Here is a 21938-nt window from a genome sequence, read left to right as displayed (position 1 = left end):
GGAAAGACGCTTACCGCGAACGGGGATGCAACCGCTTCGACACCGTCCGCCTCCTCTGCAACGGCGGCGGTGGTGGCAGCAACGCGGCCTCGGTGTCCACCAGCGCCAGCTGGTCCCCGTCGGACCCCGGCACCTCCTCGACCCTTCGCGGAGATAATGGGGTCGCCCCCACCGTCACCCGCTCAACCTCCACCGTCGAACCCATCGGGCCGACGGCACGCTCCTCCGACACCCGCGCCTCGGGTGTGCCGGCCTCGGCACCAGGACGGGCCACCACTGGCCCCGGGACACCTCCTCCTTCTCCTAGGGGCGTCAGGCTCCTTGCCGGCGCCCCGGGAACCATCTCCCTGATGTCGGGGAGGTGTTCCAGGCAGGCCGTCCCCACCTCGCGCCCACCGCCGTCGCTCAAAGAATCCGACACCGACGACGAGGGAGACGGCTCCAAAGGGAGACCGTCGAGCCTCTGGCGCCGGCGACGGGCGTCCAGCTTTTCGCGCGCGAGGATCTTCTTCGTGCGCTTCGCCTCCTGGGCATCTTTCCTCTTCTTCTCCTCCTCGGCACGCGCCCTGTTCACGGATCGCCGCCGGGCGTCCTCAGGAACGGGCGGCGGGGAGCCTCGCACGTCTCTTATCCCCTGTGAGAACGACGAAGTAAGACAACAGACCAAAAAGGCGAAAAACAAGAAGGACGCGAAAGCCTCGACAACATCCAACTCACCAGCAAGACATACCCCCACGACGGGCGCATCGGGAACGGCATCAAGTCATCGAGCCTCGGCTTCCCGTCTACCGCCTCCCTCACCCGACGCAGGGTCTCGTCATCGGTAAGGGCGAAGGCGGACATCTTGATACCGGCGACCGGGTCGCTCGGCGTCATCTCGAACAGCCGCCGCCGCCGGGCCATTAGCGGCAACACCCTCCGGCGGTGAAAGGCCGCCACGACCACGACCGCCGAAAGGCCGCAGTCACGCAGCTTCCCCAAGGCCCTCAAGAGCGGTTCCAGCCTAGGCTGGTCGACCTTGATGACGCCGTACCCCCATTTCTCCGGTTGACTCTCTACAACCCGCCCGGTATAAGGGGGAAGTCCTCCGCCGTCGTTGCGGAGGTAGAACCAGCCGTCATACCAACGACGGTTGGACGTTGACAGCTGAGCCGGGATGTAGAGGGACTGCCGGTCTTGGCGCACGTGGAGGGTGCAACCGCCGGCCCTCTGCGCCTTCCGAGCCCCCCTCGTTCCCCCCGGCTTGGAGGTGAACGTCGCTCGGAACAAATGGAGCCACAACTCCCAGTGGGGAGCGATCCCCAGATACCCCTCGCAGACGGCGACGAAGATGGCCGCCTGCGCGATGGAGTTGGGGCTGAAATTGTGCAGCTCCACGCCATAGTAGTGCGGGAGTGCCCGCATGAAGCTATCCGCCGGCGACCCGAAGCCTCGCTCGTGGAAGACGACGAAGCTCACCACGTAACCGTCGCGCGGCCTCGGCTCTGACTCGTCCCCCGGAGCAATCCACTCCGGCTCGTCGGGGTCGGTGATCGGGCGAAGAAGACCGGCCTCCACGAGCGACTGCAGCTTCTCCTCGGTGACGTCGGACCGCTCCCAGGGATCCGCCGGGAGGATAACGGGACCACCAGCCATTGCGCGGCGGAGGACGCTGCTACGGCGGTAATCCCTCTCCCTCTCTCTTTCGATCTCTCGCCCTCGCACTTCTCTTCCCCGGCGCTCTATGCTCTCAGCAACGGCACGGAGGCAGCAAAAGCAAACGCGGAAAAGGTAAGGAGGGAGAGGGCGAGGCTGTTTGCGTATTTATGCAGGGACGAATCGAAACCACCGGGCGACGAAATCGGGGAAGTTTCCCCCAGGAAATCCGGCGCGGTTATCCAGATCCGGTCTTACCGCCCACTCCCTCCTCATTAATTGCGCGTGCAGTTACGTCCCGTCAACTGACGCCACGTCGCGCCCAACCGCAGCAGCAGCAGGCGCCGTTTCACCTCCCCGAAAAAGCTGCCTCAAAAGGCGCGCCTGCCGTTGCTAACCGCAGGGAGAGAGGTAACCCCCACCCGATTCCTTTCAGGTAAAGGAACCAGGCACCGAGCCCGTTATGGTCCAGGGGTTCGAAGGCTGGGCCCTCAGGGGTTTCGACAGCCGCCCCAGGACAACAGAGTCAGGGGCGACTACGGGCGAGCCTATGCGAGGCCGAGGCCCAAGCAAGCGAGACGCTTGGGATGCCCTGTGTCGTGTCCGAGACCGGCAGGGAAGTCTCCGAATGGGATCCCATCGTAGGGAGGCACCGAGCCACCGAGGCCCAGCGAACGGCCTTGGCACCCACTAGAGAAACCCTCCGGTGCTCTTGGAGCGCGTCTCCGGACCGCTAGCCGACCCCCAGCGAACGGGGTACGGGCCTCCACTCGGACTTACCCGATAACAGCTCACCGGAAATGCCGTCGCTCGCGCCCACCGAGGGTAGCGTGGCATCTTCCACCCCTCCTTCCGAGCGAAAAGGAAGCGCGAGGGTCGAACAAAAAGTCAGGAGAATCCCTGACGGCCCTCTCGCTCCGCGCAGAGGCTAAGGGACTCTTCCTGCAAAACGTTGCCGAGTCCCAGCGACCTGGGCTCGCACACGAGGGGACTCGGCAATACAAACCCTCCTTCCGAGCGAAAAGGAAGCGCGAGGGTCGAACAAAAAGTCAGGAGAATCCCTGACGGCCCTCTTGCTCCGTGCAGAGGCTAAGGGACTCTTCCTGCGACACATTGCCGAATCCCAGCGACTTGGGCTCGCACACGAGGGGGCTCGGCAATACAAACCCTCCTTCCGAGCGAAAAGGAAGCGCGAGGGTCGTTCAAAAAGCCGGAAGAACTCCTGACGGCCCTCTTGCTCCGTGCAGAGGCTAGGGAGCTCCTTCTGCAAAAAGACGCCGAGACCCCGCGACCTAGGCTCGCACCCGAGGGGGGCTCGGCAGTCAGACCCTCACACGCGAGGGGCGAACCAAAAGCCAGGGGACCTCTGATCGCTCTCTCGCTCCGCGCGAGAGACTCGGGGGCCCTCCTGCAACTTTGCCGAGACCCAGCAGCTCAGGCTCGCACACGAGTGGGCTCGGCAAACAGCCCCCCCCCCGTCCGAGCGAAAAGGACGGGCGGGGGACGGGCAAAAAAGACGAGAGGACCCCTGACCGCCCTCTCGCTCCGTGCGGAGGCTCGGGGGCTCTTCCTGCACCCGAGATAAAGACAAGCGACCCAAGCCCGTTACGGTCCAGGGGTTCGAAGGCTGGGCCCCCAGGGGTTTCGACAGCCGCCCCAGGGCAAAAGAGTCAGGGACGACTACGGGCAAGCCTGTATGAGCGCGCCCTGTATCGTGTCCGAGACCGGCAGGGAGGTCTCCGAATGGGATCCCACCGTAGGGAGGCACCGAGCCACCGAGGCCCAGCGAACGGCCTCGGCACCCACTAGAGAAACCCTCCGGTACTCTTGGAGTGCGTCTCAGGACCGCTAGCCGACCCCCAGCGAACGGGGTACGGGCCTCCACTCGGACTTACCCGATAACAGCTCACCGGAAATGCCGTCGCTCGCGCCCACCGAGGGTAGCGTGGCATCTTCCACCCCTCCTTCCGAGCGAAAAGGAAGCGCGAGGGTCGAACAAAAAGTCAGGAGAATCCCTGACGGCCCTCTTGCTCCGCACAGAGGCTAAGGGACTCTTCCTGCGACACTTTGCCGAGACCCAGCGGCTCAGACTCGCACACGAGGGGTCTCGGCAAAACAAACCCTCCTTCCGAGTGAAAAGGAAGCGCGAGGGTCGAATAAAAAGTCGGGTGAACCCCTGACGGCCCTCTCGCTCCAGGCGGAGGCTAAGGGGCTCTTCCCGCAGCATCGTCGAGGCCCTGCGATCCGAACTCGCACCCACGGGCCCAGCAAACACAATGTAACTCCCCACTCGAAAGAGAGAAAAGCCCCTGGAGAAGTGAAATCACTCCTCCAGGGCCTCGGGGGCTACACCCGGCGGGTGCGCTCGCGCGCACCCACCGAAACCTCGAAGACAAAACACCATCCCGATAGGAACTATCAAGAGCCAATTCTCGTCAGAACCTCAGGGGGAGTGCCTCCACTCCCCCCAAGGCTCGGGGGCTACTGTCGGATACCGTGAGAAGGGGTACCCTAAGCAAGATCCAAAAAACGACTGCTTAGACTTCGTAAAGATCGAAACCAGCTAAACGCTGCCGGCCTCGGCCGATTGTCCGACTCGCCCGAGGCCCCATCGCCGCGAGCCTCGGCCGACCCTCCGCTTCGCCCGAGGCCCCTCACCACGGGCCTCGGCCGATTCCCCGTCAAAGGCCTCGGCCGGGCCACCGACCCTCTGTCTCGCGCAAGGCGGGCTCGGCAGCACTCCGCCACCTCTTCCTTCTCCCGTCCCTCTGGCAAAACGTCGTGTCATGACAACTCAGCCAACTGCTGCCCCTGACAAATAGCCGCACGCCCGGCACAGTACAGCAGAATGGCCGATGGGACAGGAGGCAGGACTGGGCAGGGGTTACCCGCCACTGTACTAACCACCGTGACGCCCATGCCTCACTATGCTGCCAACTCCTGCACCGAGGACAATGCAGCGTGGGGAGCCACATCTGGGCTACTGTAGCCTCGGAATCAGTACCCAAGGCCAATAACTCCCCCCAAGGACCTCGACAGTTTGCTTCACGGGCTCGGCAGCCTGAGGGTCCATGACCACCGAGCCCCCCGCGATGGCTCGGCCTCGGCATAGCCGCTGCCCCCTACGACGTCATTACACGGCAACCCGCACGTCGCCCGCCATGTCCTGCATCAAGCCATACTGAAGCCCCACGACGCACAAGACCGAGTACGACCAGCATATCACTTCCGCACGTCCCATCGAGGCGCTCAACCACTCCGACAAATCACACGACGGCGCAGTGCAGCGACGTGGCAGACCAGACGTCCGTCACGTCAGCACCCTGCCATCCACGACGGGACTGTGCGAGGGTTACCGGCTACTGTGCTGCCTAAACTCCTGCACCAAGGACGGACACGACGTGGGGAGTCAGAACCGGGTTCCTGTGACCTCGGGGCCAGCGAACCGACCGCTCCGCCCCGCTCGAGACCCCCGATGAGCCTCGGATTCCGCCTCACCCGAGACTCCCGGTAGGGCCTCGGGCGAACTGGCCATGCTCCGCCTCGCCCGAGGCTAGGCTCGTCCCGCAATCTCGTCACCTCCACCTCAAAAGTCACTCTGGCAGGCTATCGCATCCAATTAATGCACCCAGCCGCCCTCACTACGAAAGCCACGATCGACAGTATGCCGCGACAGGACAACGGTCAAATCGCCTTTTTACCATCCCTTACTGACGATACAGGGCACCGTATCCTGTAGACGCATGTTCGGCACTGTTCCGCCCAAATCAACTATCGACGATGGCCGCCCAGACCTCACATTGCCACCCGCTAAAGGCCTCGGCACAGCAGGCCTCAGCACAGTGGGACTCGGCCTCAGCGCGATAGGTCTCGACACAGCCTACTACAGCAGCCACCAGGCCTCGGCATTTCACCAAGTCAACAAAAGTACAAGAGCGCAGCATGTCGTCAGCCTTGAAGACCATACCACTAGACATCGACTGGAACTCCCACGACGCCATACTGCTTCAGGGAGCAGAATACGTCAGCAAATAGTAGCCTTCTCATGTACCTCTCGCTTCCTCCTTGTAACTATAAAAGGAGGTAGCCAGGGCCATTTCTAGGGGGAGCAGGAGGAAAAACACACCGATAGAATCACGCACTTCCACGCTGCTTGGGAGCAACGTCCCAAGCAGTTCGCACCACCCTCGCCGAGACCTGGGGCTAGCTCCCTCTCTCACTCAGCTTGTAACCCCCTACCACGAGCACTCCGGTGCAAGGAATACAAGATCAATCTCTCAGACTGGACGTAGGGCCTCGACTGCCCGAACCAGTATAAACCTTGTGTCTTTTTGCATCACCATCCGGGATTAGGGACACGCAGTACAAATTCACTCGTTGGTTGAGGGACCCCCGGTTCCAAAACACCGACACATTGTATGGACGAACAAGTCTGCACCCCGTGACCACCCACTCCGCCTCATCCATCGTGACTCCCCACCCTCCCTCCACACCATCGAGGTTTGCGCCACCGACGACCTCCACGCGTCGCCCACCTACCCTATACGCCACCGCCGCTAGTGCCACCCCCACCCCACCCTTTGTGCGCCGCTGCCTAGCTCCGTGTTGTCGGCGAGCCCCTCGACGCTAGCGAGCACACTAGTGACCTCCACGCGCCGACAAACCTCCATTCGTTAAAGCAGCTAATCAAAGAGATGTTTTGCGCTGAAAGAGGATGTTGCAACTGTATGTTTCAAGTGTTTTAGGTGTTTCAGAGGTATGTTGCAAGTGTTTTATATTTGCAAAAGTAGATCGGGATGTTGCACATGTTGCAATGGCTATATATGTATGTTTCAAGTGTATGTCTCAAGTGTTTCATGTGTTTCACACGTATGTTTTAAGTGTTTCATCTGGATGTTACAAAAGTAGATCTGGATGATGCATATACATGCATGTTGTAAGAGTATGTTTCACGCGTTTCAGGTGTTTTCATACATATGTTCCAAGTGTTTTATCTTAATGTTGCATATGTTTTGTAATGGCTACACGCGTGTTTTCAAGTGTTTCAGATGTACGTTACAAGTGTTTCAGCTGTTTTGGACTTATGTTGCAAGTGTTTCATCTGGATGTTGCAAAAGTAGATCTGGTGTTGCACATATTGCAATAGGACTCACCTGCCGCAGCCGCCTACAGCTGCTGAGGCACTGATGTGGGTGACCGTGTGATGGCCTGAGGCTAGCAAATGCATCCGCAACACACATCCAGAGGCGGGACAGGTGACTAGACCCAGAAGTGTGACATGCAGACCATGCTAGGCCCTCGTGCTAATGGTTGGGTTGTGACTAGCGCCCGTAGGTCGGGACTCGTGCTGTTGTGCACAAACAGGGAGGGGGAGACCGGTGCAGTGACGTCACCCACGATCGCGACTCGACCGTGCGCGGGCCGAGTAAGCTGAGTGTTCGATATTTGGAGCTGCGCCAAACGTCTGGACGCCAGTAACTCCCATTTGTTTCGACAAATAGCAGCGCTAATATAAGAAGTTTATTGTGAACTAGGTATTTCTTTTCTTTGGTAACCTTTCTGTACATGGATCGTTGCGGCGCATTTCACGATCGATGTTGGGTTCTGGGCCTGGGCTAGACCGACGCGTGCTTTTTTGAAGAGCAGGGCCACATGATGGTGGCTGTGGCCTGTGGCCTGTGCCCTGTGGCTCCCTCCACACATGTGATGCTGCTTTCTTTCGGTACTGATACCGAAGTACCGAACTACCCATGCCTTTGCTCAGATTCGAAAGCAACAAAGATGGTCGATGCCGGTGCAGATAAAGCGCTCACCAGCCTGTTCGTTTGGCTGAACGATCGTAAATTTTCAGTCGGAATAGTATTTATTTCTCACATAAATCAAGTAGCAGTACTTTTTCATGAATCAGCAACGATACGAACTAGCCAATCAAACAGACTGCACATGGATCATGTACCAGCGACGGCGTATCAATAGGTGAGTCCATGTATACGTGCCGTTGCACGATCTCGGAAAAAAAATAGGTGAGTCCATGGACGCCAAAAGCCTACTAGCACTCTTTACTTGGCTACTGTTTTTTTCTCTTTTTTTTTTTTTTTTACTGTCTTCTTGCAAGCTCACGTTCCCGCGAAAACAAAACTCGGTTCCCATGTTGTCAAAAAAAACTCGGCTCCCATTTAAAAAAAAAAAACTCGGCTCCCAAATCCACAAGCTCTACTGCCCGCCTGCCTCAGCCGCTGTAATTACCTGCTCACTGAGACGACGGCCCCATCGCACACCAGGACCCCACATGACAGTTACCTGTGCCCCAACGACCAGTCAAACCCAAGCGTCCACGGCCACGCAACGACGCTCGCACACGAAAGTCTCGAGCCATCTCATTCGTCCACTCACCAAACCAACGGCGCGGATCCCTCCTCTCCCGGCGCCGGCCAGATCCGCCCGCCCCCACTCCGAAAAAAAATCCCAAAAAAAATATCCCGTCGTCTCCACTCCATCCACCCGCTCCCCTCTCCCCCGCTCCAGTGCTCTCCTCCCTCTCTCCCGGATCCGAATTGCCAGCGCACCAATCGAGCTCGCGGGACCTCGCCGGCGCGCCGGCGATGGCCTCCGCCCTGCTGGCCGGACAGGGCGGGGCGCACCACCACAGCTGGGGGGAGACGCGCGCCCCGCTCGCGCCCATCCCGCCCAACCCTAGCCCCAGCCAGCCCCACCCTCGCGCCGACGGGTCCAAGTCCAAGTCCAAGCCGCGGGCGGCGGCGGCCGGCTACGTGACGTTCCGCCCGTCCTCCCTGGGCCACCGCGAGGCCCGCGCGCTCCGGGACCGCCTCGCGGGGGAGCTGGGCCAGGTCCGCGCCCTCCTCTCCCGCATCGACACCTGGCAGCAGCAGGGCCCGCTCCCCGCGCCGCCCGCGAAGCAGCAGCTCCGCGGCGAGATGCGGAAGCGGTGCGGCCAGATCCTCACCAGGCTGCGCAAGGACAAGCGGAGCGTGTGGTTCAACGCGCCCGTCGAGGTGGAGCGCCTCGGCCTCCACGACTACCACGCCGTCATCAAGCGCCCCATGGATCTCGGCACCGTCAAGGAGGGCCTCGCCGCCGGGAGGTACGCCTCGCACGACGACTTCGCGGCCGACGTCCGCCTCACCTTCACCAACGCGCTGCGGTACAACCCCGTCGGCCACGAGGTCCACACGTTCGCCGGCGCCCTCCTCGCCTACTTCGAGAGGATGTACAAGGAGGCGCTCGCTAATTTCGAGGAAGAGTACAGACGCCTTGAGGCGCCAAGGCCAGTGGCGGCTGAATTGCCACCTCCACCGGCAGCTGAGCCTGTTGAGGGGAAGGCTAAGCCGAGAGCAGGGAATGCAAGGATGCGGAAGCCCAAGGCGAGGGAGCCTAACAAGAGGGAGATGAGCCTGGACGAGAAGAACATGCTCAGGATTGGGCTGGAGAGTCTGCCTGAAGAGAAGATGCATAATGTGCTTCAGATTGTGCGGAAGAGGAACAACAATCCGGAGATGCTTGGGGATGAGATCGAGCTTGATATTGATGAGATGGATGTTGAGACACAGTGGGAGCTTGATCGATTCGTAACTAACTTCAACAAGACGCTCAAGAAGTCTCAGCGTGCTGCGATGATGAATGGTGGTGCTGCTGATGTAACCAGTGCTGCTGTGGCTGAGGATGACATTACACCTGTGGGCAATGTGCCTGCATTGGTTGACAATGATGACGCGGTAATGACAACAGGAGCAACATGTTTGTTTTTGGTTGCAGCTAGTGGATGTGTGAATTGGGCTCTAATGATAGTTTGTTTATTTACTATTTTTACAGGAGAGTGAGAAACCTGTGAAGAGCACTGCAATGGCCGAGCTGGTGGATGAGTATGTTGATATTGGGGATGAGATGCCAACAGCCACTTACCAATCCATGGAGATCGAGAAGGACGCTGAAGGTGCGACTGGCTCTGGTGGTTCTGGCAGTGGCTCTTCATCGTCCAGTGGTATGATCAAGCTGGCATTGTGTATCCCTTGAACACTTCCAAAAATTCTTCAGGGAGCAGACTTTTTACATTTACTGTTGCCTTTTACAGGTTCTGAGTCGAGGAGCTCAGGGGACAGTGCCTCAGGAGCTGGCAATGCTCATTCTTTGGCTTAAGGGAGGTTGTTAACAATAGGATTTGAAAATTTGGATGATCTGAGTTCGTGTTCTTGGATGATTTTGTGTAGAACTAGTGGTAATTGTAAGTATGTAGCTGTTTCTGAGACGTGGGTGGCTTCTATTACACAGTTAGTAGTAGATATCAAACTAGCTTTGTGGGGTGTCTGATAGCACAATGTGTATGTAAGCTGGAGGTGGAAGGTACTGGGGTGTTAAAAGTAGTTGATCGACCTTCTGGTATGAAGGGGGCCAGCGCTAGTGTCTGTGTTCTTTTGTAGTACAGTTGTTCTGGTGCAGATATCTTATGTAATTGATGCTTTGCGCATGACATTAAAGTATGGTTTTATAAGTAACAATGCAGTATCTTTTGTTCGGTGATGACTTTTGATGTAAGAGTTATTTCAGCATTTCGGATAGGCCTACGCAAGATAAATTTCAGTGAACATGCAAATCTGTGTTGGGTTTGTTCTGGTGGTGTTGCTTGATATATGGAAATTATCATCCTCTGATAAGCCTGTGCTTCTTTATTGTGTAACACCACAAGAGCACGGGTTGATGTGTGTTTATTTGGTAATTTGGAATTTTAGGGGTTCTTGTTTGAGTTTTAGGTTACAGGGCTTTTCTAGATGCACTACTTAGCGAACGAACCGTGTTTTTCTCTCACAACATTTCAGCATAAGCCAAATTTCAGCGAAAGAACAGGGTCTCATGGGAGAGGAAAACACTGTTCATTGTGGTTTTCATTGAAATGCCAGTGAAGGTGCAGGTGTGCTGTTGGGAGTTCGGGTAAATTATTGTGCAACATGTGATTTTCATTGTTTCACTGATAGATAGGGCGCCAACGTTGAAGAAAGGAAGGATGAAGTGCCATGTTTTGTTGCTGCGAATAGGAATGAAGAGATGTTGGTGGTCCTTTTTAACGATTCCTTGTGTCGAATCAGGTAGCCTGTCTTACACTTCCTTACACTGTTGACAATTTTGTTTCCCCGGAGCTTTCATCCAGTTCTCAAATTGTGGGGCCCTCAAGTCTGAAGTAACTTGATCACTGAATGTGCTAACTACCAGTTATAATTCTGAGCTCATATACCACGCACGTCAAAATATATGTAACTCAGGAGCTATACGATCAGGAACAATGCAATACGATCTACAGATTTGTGTTCAACAAGCCAATAAAGCAAAAATAAATTTAACCGAGAGCTGACATCACGGTTCTGCAGCCTTCTTCCGTCAACAAACTCAGGAATCAAAGGGACACGTCTTAATCCGTATCACAGACAACTGATTAAGGCATGCTTAATCCGAGACCCAAACCGAACTAAGGATCGGTTAACCAAGCAAGTACTCCTACATCATCATATCACAGAATTTGCCACCGATACATATTCACTTTGCTTTGCCGCAATGACCCACGTGTCACTAAATGATAAACAAATCCAGAAGCGACGTGAATGCGTGGTCCATCTCGATTTTGTGACAATGGCAGTATACCACTTTGTAGCCAAAATAATATAATGAGAAACGTCACCCAAATTGTTACTGATTTAACCCAACGGGAGGCGACAAAATATTCAGTGGATGTACTTTAGTTCCATAGGCTCCGTTTGTGTGCCCTTAAACCTGGCTTGATCCGCTTCTTTTTTCATCCGGAACAGTGTTTTCCTCTCACAAATTCCTCCAGATTCCTCCACACTCTTTCAGGACTACATATCAATAGTCAACACAGCAACCTGACCGGGCCGAGCCACAAATTATCTATGAGGGCATCAAGGGCTAAGATTTAATAAATAATTAAAAATGTAAAATTAGAATGTGTTAGTAAATTATCTATGAGGGCATCAAGTTGCTGTGAGTTGTGAAAAAAAGCTATTGTGAGTTGTGTGCCGTGAAAAAAAAAATCTCTTGTGAATTATGTGTTGTGAAAAAACTATAAGCATTTTAGTTAAAACAATATGATACCTACCGTCTATCTTTATCTCCCTTGAAACAACTATATAACGCCTCTTTATTTCCACCCATTTTTAAAAATAAAGCCAAGAGCCAAAGGCAAAGTCTAAAATATTATGAAAATTGTACCACGCGAAAACAACAGCTTCTGGAAAAACAGCTTCAGGTTCTTCCCGCTTTGTTGGTGTTATGCTTTATGGCACTAGGATATTTTTTAGAAGATAACCAAACACACATTAGATATAGGGGGGCTTTTGACCCCCTCCTTCCGCCCTGGTAGTGACAATGATAAATTACATGACCTTCTCATCAAAATGGTCATGCACATGGGATATGTTATCTTTTCTTTGTGAGAAACAATTTGCAAAAAAAAAAAACGACATTAATTTGCCCAAAAGGCATATGACATGATCCAGATATAGAAAAAGGTAACATATGCATAGAGCGAACTGACAACACCCGACTCATGATGGAAATACACGGAAGAGACATAAACACTGGACATAAGCTAAATATGGCAATCCATTGGCAGAGCACAGCTGTGGTATCTCGTGTTGTGTAAGCAGCTGCTACTTCGGCGCGGCAGAAGAAAAACCTCCGAGACCGGCAACGATTATCAGTGGCAGGATGGAAAACCCCATGACGACCTTACCGACGACTCGCCGGCCAGCTGGGTCTCCTGAAACCCAGAAGCCTACGGCCGCCTCTGCGAGCCCAAACACCACAATGGCGATCAGAGCAGCATAGTACACATAGCTGAGAGCCTTCTCACCATGGTGGAGGAACGCTGCCCCTGGCTCCCTGAAGAAGACGAGGGAGAGCGCCGCCGCGGCTTCAAGGACGCCGCACAGAATCAGTGCCCCGGGCAGCTTCTCAGGGTCCTTCAGGGCGTCGGAAATGGCGCGCGTCATCTTGCTGAGGACGTCCATGTGTGCACTGTGCACTGCTCAGTGCTGTTGAGATTTGAGAATAAGTTTGCTTTGAGCTTGGAATGGATGGAGGAAGACAACTTTGTCGTCAAGGTATTTATAGAGAAAGGCCAACCCGAATCACAAACCAAACCGAAAAATAAATAAACCGAATCGTGGCATCCTGGGTTTTCGTAGCATCCAACGGTTTTCGGTGCATACGAGTCAATGGAGATGATTAGGACACACCTGACAACGACGTATGGACGTGGATACAACCCGAACCCGAATCCGAACCGAAATCGTGCTTGGACACGCTTTCGTTGTTAATGTTATATAAGACCCCACTGGTAAAGCTTGCATGTCTGCTTCTCGTTCAAAGGTTTGGGAGTGATTTTCGTTTTGGATAAAATTTAATAAAAACTGAGCAAATTTTCACTAAAACTTCCTGGGTTTTTCTAGGAAAAGTATAAAAGTTTAGACGAATTTGGAAAATAGAAACAAGTGCAAATTAATTCAAACCATACTTCATGTTCTTGTCTCTAGAAAGATGGTCGCATATGCAACCAGTCAGTCAAAAGCATATATAGACTTGACTCTTGAGAGCTTGTTTTGTTGCTTGCACATTTATGAAATTTTGTCGAACCGAAACCGGAGGCCAGAGATTTCGGTTTCCAGCCCTGTGGCTGGGGTGGATGTGCACGCATTTCTCAGAGCGACCGACCGATGTGACACTCTGCTGTTGTCATCCTTCAAAAAAGCGCGTGCTTTCACCGGGGGGAAGGAAAGAAGTTTATGAAAATATAGCTAGGGTCATTTTACTTCTCTTTTGCTGTACAGGTCATTTCCGTTTATGAAAATATAGCCTCTTTCAAAAGTAAGAGAATCAAGGTGCACGTTTAATGAGTGAGAAAAACCGAAGACTCAACCAAAATCCGAACCCTGTTATCATCGAAGGCCTTTTTCGACTCAACCAGCTCTGGAGTCAAATCAAAACTCAAAGGGTGGGAGATGCGTGCAGCGTGCATCAATTTCGGAACACAAAGACGACAAACTGATTAGGACATCTCACATATTTAATCCGGGAGACGGAAAACGCACTGATGTATGGACCATCTCGGCTCGATCTGTGACAATGGCTGGAGGTTATATACCAACAGCTCAATTGACAGGCCCCGGCCTTTTCTCTCCTCTCCTGATAGTTGTACCCGTACTCCTACCTGATCGTACACAGCACGCGGACATCCATCAGCCTTTTTTTTTTCCTTCTTTTTTTTTTTGAGAAGGACGGACATCCTCCATCAGCTGATCAGCAGAAGCAACTGCACTGCGTGTTGTGCTGGCGGCCGGTAGGGGGGCGTGCTACCTGCCGACCCCGGTGGCAGGAAGCCGTCCGCCGACCCCTCCCCCCGCGCGCAGGAGAAAATAATTTTCACTGCCCGCGCGCTTGTTCCAATTGGGCCGAATTCAATTGTCTGGTTGGGCCTTCGTCTTCTTTGACTGTTTTCGACTGTTTCTTTTTTCGTGCTTTTGGCGCTGTTTCGTCGCGCGCTGTTTCGGTCGACTGTTTGAGAAAAAAAAAAAGCTGGACAAATTAATTATATTTTGCTGTCATACCGAATATTGCTGTTGCATAGTAAAATACACATGTCACATAATTTTGGTATAGAAAAAAACATATTAAAATGAAGGAAAATTTGTACGTTTCTTCATTTGTGAACTTTCAATACAGCATATAATATATTAATGTTGCTAAAGTAATATGAGCATTATGCCAGCATCGGAGAAGTACTGTTACTGCAGAAGAAGAAAAGAAATTGTTATCATTTCACAAATAGTGGTTATATTGGCAATAAGACACATATATCAAAATTAGAATGAAGTTACATTTCACAATGACTTTACTTACATTATTAGCATAGATTTTTCTCATAAATTCTGAATTTGCCTTGTTGTGTTGAGTTGTTACTACTTGGAATAGGAATTTTGCACGTAGAGCTAAGACATCAGCCTGTAATAAAGATATTTGAATTTTAAAGTTGCTTACAAAGTAAATTCAGAGATTCAGTAAAAAGATGTAGTTAATATTTAACTAGAACTGAAGAATATTATCAGAACATATGTTTTGCTTACATTAGAGAAATTCTCTAATATTGTCCCATCAAAATTTTGCATAAACTGCAACACAAAAATTCCTGAATCATACCTACATTAAGAAAAGGTTATGTGATTGTTAGTATAACAATTAAGCCATATAATATTTCATGCATGCAGATTTAGAAACGCAGTATTTGTTAGTGTTTGCAAGTAAGCACAATATGACTGTAATTCATTTTTATAGTACATATATGAAAGGAGTATATCATGATTACCTGAAATTACACTTTGGAATCTTCAAGTATTGTACTTGGAACTCATAAATGTTGTAGATGAGATTGTCAGGAAAGTTGGATTCAAAAAATCTCCTGAAATTTCTGACAACATTCTGGACTTGTTTGGTTGATGAAACTATGTTTATATTTGGGTCCAGAACTTGAAAACCTTTATGAACAAAGTTCACAACAACCAAAAACCATTGGCTGTTTATGAAACAAGGGATATGTAGCTGCATTTAAGAAACATATCGGTGTAAATCCAATAGATATAGAAATGTGAACACAAATTTTAATTAACTTACAAGATTTGCACGATGAAGAGAAAAACTAACACATTCGAGGAATGTATTCTTGTACTTGTTAAAATCAATAGTATCTTGCATCAAGATAGACTATACATAAACATAAAAAATAGTTTCATGAATAATGACTATACATTTATTTATTCTTATAAAGATGATACTCACTGTAATAGAACTGTCAAAGAATTGCAAGAAAAGATGACACTCAAAATGAGACATTAATTTCTGATTCAATGCTAGCATTTTACGGAAGCAGTCCATAAGATGGAAATGTAACCAACCATCATTCATCATTGCCAAAGAAGCTTTGTACAGGTCAACCCAAGATGATCCAATCTGATCTAATATGAAACTGTATCATGAGAAAATGAAAAACAATTAGGGGCCGCTTGTATCCTCTCATTTTGGGAGATTTCCTTGGAATCTAGTTAAAAGTCTAGGCTATTTGGGTTGGATAAAATGCATGCTGCCATGTTTCTTGATGGTAAAATACATTGAACATCTCATTTACTGAAAGGGAACATCGAAATGTACATGACAGAACATGGCATGAGTTCTACGAGAACATCAAGTTTTGGTGATATAATTTTCAAAGATGCAATTATTCCTAAGTTTTAAAAGATTAGAAGGATGGATTATGAGTTATTGGAGAGGGTTTTTTTTTTCATCTTGCTAAAAACCAAGAATTAGGAAGGGATTTAGGAAACTTTCGGAGATACTCTAAGCTTAGTCCACCTAAACTTTTAGTTTTTAGGTGCTCAAACAGGACCTAAAATGTTTGTCGCGGCTAAACATACCCTAAATCCTTCCTTTCTTAACCCAGCACACGCCCGCGCCGCGAAAATTCCCCTCCCCTCTCCTCCCGAACCCAAATCGCAATCCCCATCACAAATTCGCAATCGAAAGAGCCAGACTCTGGCCGGCGACGGTCTCCGCCCTCCTCGCCTGAAGGAGCGGGACTGGCGTCTGGCGTCTCCCTCGCGCAATTCCCCCAACCCAAACCCCGACCACGGCCCCCACGCGCCGTCGGTGGCCTCGCTGCCGACCAGCCTCGTGACCTTCTGGATAACGCTGGGCCACTGAAGAGTCCTGCGCGCTCCGGAAGCGCCCCGCGTCCTACTCTTCCATGTCGATCATGGCAGCAGCAGCAGGTCAGCAGGTGTGTGATGCGGGTGCGGGCAGATTCTTGACAGAGCTGTGGAAGGACATGCGGTCCTATCTGGTTCGATACGCCATTGGAGGTCGAGCGCTTTGAGGCGAAGGTGAAGCCGAGGACAAGAAACGTGAAGATGCGGAAACCGAAAGCGAGGGAGCCTAACAAGAGGGAGATGAGCCTGGAGGAGAACATGCTCAGGTTGGGGTTAGAGAGCTTGCCCGAAGAGAATATGCATAGTGTGCTGCAGATTGCGCGGAAGAGGAATATCAACCTGGAGATGCTTGGGGATGAGATCGAACTGGATATTGATGAGATGGATGTTGAGACACGGTGGGAGCTCGATCGCACCAACTTCAACAAGGCGCTCAAGAAGTCTCAGCGTGCTGCGATGATGAATGGTTGTGTTGCTGATGTAACCAGTGCTGCTGTGGCTGAGGATGACACTGCACCTGTGGGCGATGTGCCTGCATTGGTTGACAATGATGATGCGGTAATGACAATAGGAGCAACACGTTTGTTTTTGGTTGCAGCTAGTGGATGTGTGAATTGGACTCTGATGCTAGATTTATTATATTTTTACAGGAGAATGAGAAACCTGTGAAGAGCACTACAATGTCTGAGCAGGTGGATGAGTATGTTGATATTGGGGATGAGATGCCAACAGCCACTTACCAATCCATGGAGATCGAGAAGGACGCTGAAGGTGCGACTGGCTCTGGTGGTTCTGGCAGTGCCACTTCGTCGTCCAGTGGTATGATCAAGATGGCATTGTGTATTCCTTCAACACTTCCAAATTTGTTCAGGGAGCAGACTTTTTACATTTACTGCTGCCTTCTTTTACAAGTTCTGAGTCGAGGAGCTCAGGGGACAGTGCCTCAGGAGCTGGCAATGCTCATTCTTTGGCTTAGGGGAGGTTGTTGACAATAGGATTTGAAAATTTGGATGATCTAAGTTCGTGTTCTTGGGTGATTTGCGTAGAGCTAGAGGTAATTGTAAGTATGTAGCTGTTTGTCTGCGTAGGCTTCGATTACACAGTTAGCAGTAGATAACAAACTGGCTTTGTGGGGGTCTGATAGCACCATGTGTATGTAAGCTTGAGGCGGAAGGTACCGGGGTGTCAAAAGTAGTTGATCGACCTTCTGGTATGAAGGCGGCCAGGGCTAGTGTCTGTGTTCTTTGTGGTACAGTTGTTCTGGTGCAGATCTCTTATGTATTTGATGCCTTGTTTACAGTTCATTCAAACGGTAGGCCCGTCTGAAGTAACTTCATCACTGAGTGTGCTAACTGCCACTTACATTCTGAACTCTACGGCACACCGCACACGTCCAAAAAAAATGGCTCGACGTCAGGAACAATGCAATCTGAACATTCAAACACGATCTACAGATTTGTGTTGAACAAGCCAATAAGGCAAAATAAATTTAACCGAGAGCTCACATATGACATAATCAAAATCAAGCATACAAACAAACAAAACATATGCAGAGAGCGAACTGACAGCACCGGACCTCGTGATTGAAATACACGGAAGAGACACCAGACATCCAACGGTGGACATAGTAAGTAAGCGAAAGATAGTTACTTCGGCGCGGCAGAAGAAAAACCTCCAAGACCGGCAACGATTATCAGTGGAAGAATGGAAAACCCCATGACGACCTTACCGACGACTCGCCGGCCAGCTGGGTCTCCTGACACCCAGAAGCCTACGGCCGCCTCTGCGAGCCCAAACACCACAATGGCGATCAGAGCAGCATAGTACACATAGCTGAGAGCCTTCTCAGCATGGTGGAGGAACGCTGCCCCTGGCTCCCTGAAGAAGACGAGGGAGAGCGCCGCCGCGGCTTCAAGGACGCCGCACAGAATCAGTGCCCCCGGCAGCTTCTCAGGGTCCTGCAGGGCGTCGGAGATGGTGTGCGTTATCTTGCCGATGACGTCCATGTGTGGCTGTGTGCACTGTGCAGTGCTCGCCGCTGCTGAGAATGGGAGTTTGCTTGGAATGGAGGAAGACAACTTTGTCGTCCCAGGTATTTATAAGGAGAAGGCCAATCCGAATCACAAACCAAACCGAAGACTGAATAAACCGAAATCACTGGGATCCAGGGCTCTGCTTTGCGGTGCATACGAGTCAATGGAGATGTTTTGGACACGCACCTGACAACGATGTATGGATGATTCCCTCAAAAAAAACGACGTATGGACGTGGATACATCCCGAACCGAAAACCGAAACCGAGCTTAGACACGCTTTTGATGTTAATGTTCATTTTAAAGTCTTGTATCAGACCCCACCACTGGACTGGTTAAAGCATGCAGGTCTGCTTCTCGTTCAAAGGTTTGGAAGTGATTTTCTTTTTGGATAAAATTTAACAAAAATTGAGCAAAATTTCACTTAAACTTCCCAGTTTTCTAGGAAAAGTATAAAAGTTTAGACGAATTTGGAAAATAAAAACAAACGCAAACTAATTCAAACCGTACTGATGAATATAAATTTTCGGATCGCCCGGGCTACTTCATGTTCTTGCCTAGAAAGGTGGCCTCGCGTATGCAACTAGTCAGTCAAAAGCATAGACTTGACTCTTGAGCTTGTTTTGTTGCTTGCACATTCATGAAATTTGGTCAAACCGAAACCGGAGGCCAGAGATTTCGGTTTCCACTTTGCAGCCCTGTGGTGGTCTGGTGGATGCGCACGCATTTCTGAGAGCGACACTCTGCTGTTGTCATCCTTCAAAAGACCGTGTGCTTTCATTGGGGGAAGGAAAGAAGTTTTATTTATTCCGTTCTGCTTGGGGAAACAAATAACAATACAGAAAGGTGTGTTGTTTTACGTTGCCTTCAGATGCGCCTTGAAGCATTTGAGAACTGAAGAACGATGTTCCAGTATTTGAATCTGTCAGCTAGCCTGCAGATATCGGTAAGATATCAGATATGGAAATGCATTAGCACCATCACAGCTTTTATAATTTTGATGATATAAACATACCTTAAATGACAACTGATTAGCACCAATGGAGAAGCGGCGAAGCATTGAGCCGTTTATTTTAGCGAGATTGATGTTCTTGTCCCTCTTTTTAAGATCCATCATAATTGTATCCTTGTTTTTTTAATTTGTTATTCTATCTTTGTTTTTTGAATTCGAAGCCACCGTTCATCCATTGTTGTAGACCATGTTAGATGAAGGCCGAATAAATAAATTAAATAAGCTGAAAAACCGAAAGAAGAAGAAGAAGATACTAACCTCTGACCTTATCTTTGACCCTCTTGGCTTCCACGAATGGTTGCTTAAGTACGTACAACTTGTTAAAATTTGCTTAAATTTAAATGTTTACAAATTTTTCTATAAAATATTTCATAATGCTGATAAAATATTTTATGTCAAAATCATATAAAACTAAAAAAACTAGGACAGATTCAAATAGGATCACTAGTATTTTTAGCTAAACTGACACCGTTAACTCCTCTAAATAGAATAAGGGTAAACTTGTATCTTTATTTTAAAAAAACAGGGATAAAATTACAAAGTTAAATAAATGAGGACAAAATCACAACTTAAACTTTAAAACATGAGTAAAAACATGGGTATTAATTCTCGCAAAAAAAAGACATGGGTAATAAGAACATATATAAAAGCCCTTGCCTGAATATATAAGCAACACAGCAGACCTGTTTCGACTTTGACGTGTGCTTAAGCTTTAAACCGAAATTGAATAACCGAACTGGACCCGAGCTTAAACCCGATCATCTGGTTTATCTGTGACTCACGAGCTCTCGTGCTTCAATAAACTGCTGTATTGCGTCGCGTTTCTAAAACCTTATTTGTTGGATCATCCGCCAGTGGTTCATCTGTTTCGTATACTGCCTTTTGCTTTGTACTTCAAGGGTAGGAATAGGGAGCTTTTACTTTTCCTTTGCTATACACGTCATTTTCGTTCATGGGAAATATAGCTTCTTTCAAAACCTACGAGAACCGAAGATAACCCGAATCCGAACGACTTTTCATGGACACAGCACGCGCACATCCATCAGCTGATCAGCAGAAGCAACGCGGACATCCACCTGGAAAGCGACGTCCTGTTGGTTGGCTCGCAGGGTCTCCGGAGGGGCCCGCCGACTCCGAAATCCCTTTTTTGGTTCTGTGACTTTCGTCCTCTCCGCTCTACCCCTGTTGTGTCCAGTGTTCGTTTCCGAAGGATCATCATAAATGATTAAAGTCGTTCTGTGAAAATTGCCTAGAGTCCCACTTCCACTGCCACGGTTCCAGACCTTAGCAGCCTGGGAACGGGAAGATGGCCACGTTTCGGCAACGTCCACGTTCACCCAAGTTCCCGTTCCAGTCCCACGTTACGTTCCCTCGGGCGCCGCGAAAATTGCCCTCCCTTCGCACATCCAAATCGCAAGCCCCATCACAAACTCAAAATAAGACAATGCCGGCAATGGCCTCCTCGCCGGCTGTAGCGGGACTGCGTCCCGCTTGCGCCTATTCCCTAGCCACAACCCCCCACACGCCGACCGGTCGAAGCTGCCGTCGGTTAACTCGCCGCCGGCAACTGCGCGCTCGGCGCTCCGGATCCGCCTTGCCGGCAAATAGAGCACTTCCTCATCGAACCATCGACCGTGGCAGCAGCAGTAGAGCCAGCCGAAGGGCATGGGCCGTCGACGAGTCCCCGGGTTCCGATGCGGGCAGATCTGAAGCTGCGGAGGGACAAGCGGAGAGTCTGGTTCGACGCAGCAGTGGTGGAGCAAGCGCCTTGAGGCGAAGGTGAATCTAACAGCCTGTTCGGTTGGCTAGTTCATATCGTCGCTGGTTCGTGAAGAAGTACTGCTGGCTGGTTTATGTGAGAGAAAAAATACTGTTCTAACTGAAAATTTACGATCGTTTACGACAAGCCACAGCCAAACGAACAGGCCGCCACGAAAAAGTACTGTCCTGTGCTGTTGATGGTGGTGTTGCTGATGTGACCAGTGCTGGTGTGGCTGAGGTATGAGGACGACATTGCCCCAGTGAATGGTGTGGCTACATCGGTTGACAGTGATGATGCGGTAATGACAATAGGAGCAGCAGGTTTTGTTCTCGACCGCTGCCTTACGTGGCGCGTCGCACGGTCCACCACCTAGAAGGCGATGTCCTTTTTGGGCTTGGCTGCTCGCAGGATCTCCGGAGGGGCCCGCGGACTCCGAAATCAAATCCCCAGTTTTGGTTCTATGACTTGCCGCTGCCATTGTCCTGTGTTCGTTTTCGGAGGATCATCATTCATCATGCATGAACAAGGCAATATGAATGTTCACGAGAATCGCTAGCTACAATATACCCTTTTGTAAACTTCCTGTTTGTAAAAATTACATAGACCCTAAAGCACATTAATATTAATTAACTGAACAATTTTTATTAAAGAATTTTATCATTGGTACCACAAGACCATGAACTGGTATGTGATTATTTTGTAATTATAGGGCTCTTGTTG

The 21938-nt window shown here is 50.6% G+C and overlaps 2 protein-coding genes across 3 annotated transcripts; both read left to right on the top strand.

Annotated features, from left to right (window-relative positions):
* Positions 1-8113: 8113 nt before the first annotated feature.
* On the top strand, positions 8114-10170 carry LOC136497508 (transcription factor GTE2-like). The gene is made up of 3 exons (XM_066493338.1): positions 8114-9368; positions 9466-9634; positions 9725-10170. Exons 1-3 carry the CDS (start codon positions 8238-8240, stop codon positions 9787-9789), a joined length of 1365 nt encoding a protein of 454 aa, XP_066349435.1. The 5' UTR covers positions 8114-8237; the 3' UTR covers positions 9790-10170.
* Positions 10171-16128: 5958 nt separating this feature from the next.
* On the top strand, positions 16129-17742 carry LOC136497509 (transcription factor GTE2-like). Of its 2 annotated transcripts, XM_066493340.1 has the most exons (3): positions 16129-16970; positions 17063-17231; positions 17325-17742. In XM_066493340.1, exons 1-3 carry the CDS (start codon positions 16614-16616, stop codon positions 17399-17401), a joined length of 603 nt encoding a protein of 200 aa, XP_066349437.1. In that variant the 5' UTR covers positions 16129-16613; the 3' UTR covers positions 17402-17742. The 2 variants fall into 2 exon arrangements, with proteins under 2 accessions (XP_066349437.1, XP_066349436.1); XM_066493339.1 differs by having other exon boundaries at positions 17063-17742.
* The last annotated feature ends 4196 nt before the right edge of the window (positions 17743-21938 follow it).

Source organism: Miscanthus floridulus, chromosome 12 (assembly GCF_019320115.1).
Source record: "Miscanthus floridulus cultivar M001 chromosome 12, ASM1932011v1, whole genome shotgun sequence".
Lineage (NCBI taxonomy): Eukaryota > Viridiplantae > Streptophyta > Magnoliopsida > Poales > Poaceae > Miscanthus > Miscanthus floridulus.
This window is presented reverse-complemented; position numbering and strand designations above follow the sequence as displayed.